Raw genomic sequence first — 6,524 nt, 5'->3', positions numbered from 1 at the left:
AAAAGCTGTGTTTGTTTCATTCAGTACCTTCATTGTTACTTTCCCAGTGTAGCATGTCATCAGCTTTCTCTACATGAACAGGATTATAATCATGGGGGGGGGGGGGGGGGGGGTTCGTGTGCTTGCGCGTGCCTCAAAGACGGACTTACAACAGCTACAAGGGTTGCACTATTATACTTTATCGACACGAGTGCCTCAAAAAAAGGACTTACAATAACTTACAAAGACACATAACAGCTACAACTGTATATGCACTATTATACTTTATTACATGGCTTGGTTGAATTCCGATGTAGAATGCAGTCTGTTATTTCTTAACAGACCGCTGCTAAGTATAACACACCGTTGCCATGAAAAACAGAGCGTTGCTATGGACGCGGAACGGACTATTTTCTTTAGCGGAAGCAATACAATCGTTTTTAAATCAATAAACTCCTTTTTAAATCAATATTTTGTGTCAAATTATTTATTATCATGAAAACACATCACAGAGAACGATCAACTCGGTAACCATATTAACCCCTAGTTCATTTTGCTCCGGAATTGTCCTTTAAATTAACTTATTTGTCAAGCTATAGATTAGAATAATACCATAATTCTTCCGTTCAATTACGCCTAAGACATCCAGAGTCACACGCAGACCCATAACAAACCAGCCGCATAATTGGGAATAACAAGCCTTACCTTAACACAAAATCGACCACAGAGGCCTGAAGTCAGCTTCCTTTGCTGTTCGTCCAGAAATCCAAGAAGTGGATGGGCGATGACCTGCCTTAATCCAAGATATGATAAAGGGCTTTGGGTCGAAACTCTGCAATGGGGGTCCATTAATGTCCAGAAAAAGAAGCGATGAGAGGCTGTTTTCACGCAACCTATTGCGGGTCTTGCTGTCAGTATCATTGACGGCAGAAAAACCCCTCTCACACTCAGCTGAAGTTGGAAGGTATGTTCTACTCGCTGTACAAATCTTTTCCAGCTTTCTGCCTGGTGCTTTGTCCTGTAATTTCCAGTCGCGAAACTCCTCGACCACCTCTCTGGCTGGTTCACCAAGCAGTTTAGCAAGTGCACGTACTTCGTTTTCTCCATACAGGATCAAATCATTCCGATCCTGTGGCCAAAAGTGCTTGTCCAGGGGTTTTAGCATTTGTAGGAGGTCTGATTCTGGCATTCGCCTTGTGAGATTGTCGATCACAGATTGATAAAGCTGATTTTGATTAATCTTGCCTGTGCCCTCAACTAGTTGAACATCTTTAAACAGCCCCAGAGACGTGCGCTGTTCGGCCTTCTGTGTGGATTTCCCTCCACTCGCTTTCATTGCTTTCAGTATATCAATACACTGCAGAATGTGGCAACTGGCATCAACTAGAGTGATATCTCTTTGCTGACATTTCAGTGACAGGCCCTGCAGCTCACGGAGAATGTCTTTCATGCAAGCTAAATCAAGTAAAAACCCTGAGTTTGTGAGGTGTTTGTATAGCGCCAGGAATTTCTTCCTCTCTGTGTCGTTGCGAGATGCATCCTCACTTGCAGTTTTGAAGTGGCGCGCTAAAGCAGGGTAGTTATTCCAGACCGCCTTTACAGTACTGAAACTACTCGCCACCCATCTGATGTTGAATATCTGTCCAATTCTCAAAATCTGCATATTTAGATCGGCAGCAGCTTTCTCAAGCAATCTCACATTCTTTGCAGACTGGTGGTACAGAGAATACAGCTTGGCAATGAAAAACTCGAAATGATTACATCCAGCAACCACTTTCAAAGAATCATGGACAGCCAATTCAAGGCGATGGGCCAAGCAGTGTATGGACTGGATGTTTGGAAAGTCACGCTTAAGCCTTGCAATGACTCCAGTGGATTTGCCAGTGAGAACTGAAGCCCCGTCTGTGGCAGTGCTGATGAGGTTTTCCCCTAAAAACGCATCATCTAGTCCCGCTGTATGAAGGCACTGTTTTAAGCTGTTGTAAATGGACTCCGCATTTGTGCCCTGCTTAAGCTCTAAAATGTCTAAAAAAACATTTTCTACATCTCCTTTGCCACTCACATCACATCTCACGTATACGATGAGATTGGCACGCCCGTGTACTGTGCTTTCGTCAATGGTGATGCTAATTTTTGAATTGAGCTCTCGAATATTTGAAACAAACTTCTTCCGCATTTGATGTGCAATATGACCTACAATCTCAGCGCAGGAGTGATCTGATTTATGCGCAGTTCCCACCTTTGCACCATTAAGCTCCTGAAGCTTCATTAAAGGGGTAAGCTTTCTGTAAGACAGCCTTTCCTTAGCCACCATATAGGCGGACCTGAATGACGTTGCGGTCTCCTCCATTAATTTGGAATTCACCTCAATTACTTTATTTGGCAGAATCGCCTTTTGCTTAATCAGTGCCACTTCAATGGCCCTCTTGTGTGCAATGCTGTCCCTGTGTTTATATATCTTTTTTCGCAACTTGTTCTGAGCAGCGCTGTTTATTTCCCCATTAATCCACTCCTCAGACAAGTGCGTGCCAGGTACCTTTTCAGACAGAAGAAGGTTTTTTGCGTCCCTACAAGCGATGGACCCCAAGCTTCCATCCTTAACAAACAGCCATGTATATCGGCTCTTCCAGTCTCTCCACTGCTGGATGTTCCAGTATAACGGGAGAGAGGACTCGGAGCAAGAGGGGTTAGGATGGTGACCGGCCTCTGACGAGCTGTTACCATCTTCAACCAGAGAGGACTTTATTTCTTCAGCTTCTTGCGTTGTCACCGCGGGCGCGGCGGGAGGTCTAACAGTGCTTGCAGCAGGTGAATCGGTCGTGCTGCTATTAACGTCATCACTACACAATTTCTTTATAAAACCAAAATTAATTAAACTGCCTTGTTTTCTTTTTGCCATGGCTATGATGGTATTACTGCAGAATGAATTAAGGACTTCGCGCGCAGATAAATGGCCTCCAATGTTTATTTTTTTCTACAAATCTATGACGTACTAACATGGAATTTGCACCGCAGCGCCCCCACACATTGATGCTCATGACAAGAATAGCATGTATAGTAATATTTATTGAAGTAAATTAGGTTTTAATCGCCGTCATGCATGAATGAATAATATTTTTGCTATTTTACACATAATAATCCATCATGATCACATTACACAACTGAAATTGCATGTCAAAATATATACTTTGTCAATATTTTTTGAGACCCCCCAAAATTTCACATATCTCGTTTTCAGGGGAGCCCATGTCTTATTAAGGGGAGCCGAGCTCCCCCTAGCTCCCCCGTAGTTCGCACTATGGGTTTCCCTCAATACCTCATACTCAAGGATTCCCCTTCCGTCGGGACAAAACGCTTAACGTAGTTTATGGACTAATACAGTGATATAAAAGACCAAACTCGCACCTTATTGGGGATGTAGGCTACTATATAGGCTAGATGGACTAAGAATATGAACGTAACGCGCAAAGTTTCATGCAGAGCGTTTCGTGATATAGCCTACTGGCATAAAATCAACACTTTCTCTTCTCTTTTCTCTCTCTCTCTCTCTCTCTCTCTCTCTACAGTATATATATATTAATATATATATATATATATATATATATAGTATAGTAACATATAGTAGGCTATGCCTACGTGTATTGCATTAGCTTAAACTGGGAAGAGTCATAGCACTTGCATATTGTTGTCCTCCTATTGTTAGTTTAACTGTAAATCGCTTTGGATAAAAGCGTCTGCTAAATAAATTGCTAAATGTACCCTAATAAATGTAAAATTGGCTTGACATTGGACATTCGCACATTTAGGGACCGTCTCAAAAGTTGCATAAAACATTGGCATACACGTTTCTAACTGCAATAGCAAACTTTAATTTATTTGAATAAATATCAAAAATCCAAAGGGTGCACATTATGCCTGACACTACATGAACACTTTACAGTTGGTGTTATGACTGTAAGTCGTTCTATTCACATGCTATTGAAGTTATAAACATGTGTACACCAATGTCGTATACACTTTAGAGACGGTCCCTAAATGTGCGAATGTCCAACGTCAAGCCAACTTATGCCAGTCTATCACTGGGAAACGCTCAGCATTAACTTTGCGCGTTATTCTGATTCAATCTGCTTGCCTACGAGTTTGGTCTTTTATATCACTGTGATTAGTCCATTAAGCTACATTAAGCGTTTTATATGTCCAGCTGGGGAATCCTTAAGTATTGAGGGAAACCCTAATAGCCTGCATGCAGCACATCGCCACAATATAAAGTTAAGGCTACTAAACAAGCAAGAGAAATATATGTCAACCTCAAAAATGTAACATTAGATCTGTATATCCGCATCGGGGAATAACATTAATCTCGTTCACGGTAGAGAAAGATGCATGTAGGCTACACAGGGAAAGTAACCGTGAAGACACTGAATTTAACATAAAACCGCCGTCATAATAATCACAAATACACTTACATTGCTGTTAAATGAGTTTAATGAATGAATGACTTGTTCTAACTGTTGCTGGTCTTCGCCAACAACACACGCTTTTGCACCACCTGCTGGTGAGGTTGACTAACAGCATATGGAGAGTATCTCGGTAATCTACTGCTTTTCCTGCAGTTCCGTTGAATTTACTGTTGAATTTGAACCACTGAATTTGTGGAAACGAATTTGCAAAGCGAAATAAAATGGACCGAAAATTGCCTGTTGAATATTATAGGTTGTATTTTTAAACAGTTTGAATATTTTGGAAGTGAAATATGAAAGGTGAATATGGATTATTGAATTTTTAATAATGAAAATGTGTTTGAAATGTTTTTAATTGAAATATTCACAGCTTAAATATTCAACCATGTTGAATTTCAGCACATAAAAATGCAAGCCCTAAAAATACAATGCATTAAAATGCAAGCATGGTTAAAGGGACAATAAGTAGGAATTTCTCCCATCTAGCGGTGAAATTGTATTTTGCATTCAAACGAATAGCGCTCTACAGCGCCTCACTTTTTAAAGTGCGTGTTGCATCTACGGTAGCTGTTATGTACCAAAAAGCTAAGCTTCTAGCACTTCATCGAGTTTTCCTTCGGGTGAACTGGTTTGTTATTTCAAACAAACTGCAACTTGACACAACGAACAAACGAATGTTAGTTTTGATCAAACAAAACTTACAACCTTGTTTTTAGGACCTTCTCTACTTTACTCAATAGCTGCTATTCATCAAAGAGCCTGTTTAACTTTTAACTATAAATGTTATACTGTCTATAAACTAATAAAGTATACAACCAAGCAATGAAAAACTTGTAATTAAGACAGTAACATTGACTTACCTGTCGAGAAGAAAACAGGAAACTTCAGCGTCTCTTTTGAAAGCTTCCTCCTGCATTAGCTGTCCCGACATACATTAACCCTTGTTTTTTGTAATCTCCGATCACGATTCCTTTTACGGTCTATTATGGACTTTTTCGACGACGATGACACCTTATCCTGTGACTCAGCATATGTATTAATGAACGGTGTATAAATAACCGTACAGTGCAGCCTTTTAAACTTGCCGCGACAGTGACAAGCATAGACATGATGTCTATGGTGACAAGCACCACTCTCTGCTCTGATCCTCCGCTTCTGTTGACTTCAATCACGTGACGCGGACTCTGAACGAAACGCGTTGTGGAAACGCGTTGGCCTAGTACTTTTTGTCCCTCTCTGCTATTATAGTTTTTCAAGATGGCGGAACTACATGGAAGCCTCCGTGGACCTACCCGTCCCATGTATATAAAGATAATAAATTCTTCGTTTACGAGGATTAGTCAGATCATTGGCATAGGTATTTGTACACCATTGAGGACATATGTATGATTAAAAATATTGCTTTTAGATAATAAAATACCTAAAAAGCTACTTATTGTCCCTTTAATGAAATGCCTATTTTTTTTCAAGTAGTGCAATTCAACAGGCTTTTTGTTTCAAAAACATTTGACATTATTTTACTTCCATAAAAGTCAAGTTGCGTAGTTGGCCACATTTAAGACTTTATTTTATTTATTTTTATTTAAGAGTTTTTTTTTATTTTAAAGGGATATTAGTTATAATAGTTCACCCAAAATGAAAATTCTGTGATAATTTACTCTCCCTCAAGTTGTTCCAAACCTGTATGACTTTCTTTCTTCTGCTGAACACAAAAGAAGATATTTTGAAGAAAGTCGGTAACCAAATGTCTGATGGACCCCATTGACTTCCATAGTAGGAAAAAAAAAATACTATGGAAGTCAATGGGGACCAGCAACTGTTTAATTACCAACCTTCTTTAAAATATCTTTTGTGTATAGCAGAAGAAAGAAAGTCATACAGGTTTGGAACAACTTGAGGGAGAGTAAATGATCACAGAATTTTCATTTTTGGGTGAACTATCCCTTTAATGTGAGTTTCCTTGCTGCTTATCTGGGTTATCATCTTTCTCTCCGCCTTTCCATCTCCCACACATGCATATTGACACAAGACATTAGTAAAAAGAGGAGATAAGGACTGTAATGTAGTGCCGCCACATTACATAAC

General features: G+C 39.8%; 1 protein-coding gene across 1 annotated transcript; it reads right to left on the bottom strand.

The window, feature by feature from the left end:
- Nucleotides 1-685: 685 nt before the first annotated feature.
- Nucleotides 686-2,878, bottom strand: LOC308689312 (E3 SUMO-protein ligase KIAA1586-like; the record flags this gene model as incomplete). The annotated part of the gene is made up of 1 exon (XM_081362964.1): nt 686-2,878. One exon carries the CDS (start codon nt 2,876-2,878, stop codon nt 686-688), a length of 2,193 nt encoding a protein of 730 aa, XP_081219090.1.
- Nucleotides 2,879-6,524: the final 3,646 nt, after the last annotated feature.

The sequence above is a fragment of the Scardinius erythrophthalmus genome (assembly GCF_964197995.2).
Source record: "Scardinius erythrophthalmus genome assembly, chromosome: 4".
Lineage (NCBI taxonomy): Eukaryota > Metazoa > Chordata > Actinopteri > Cypriniformes > Leuciscidae > Scardinius > Scardinius erythrophthalmus.
The sequence above is the reverse complement of the archived record's forward strand: the minus strand, read 5'-3'. Positions and strand labels throughout refer to the sequence as shown.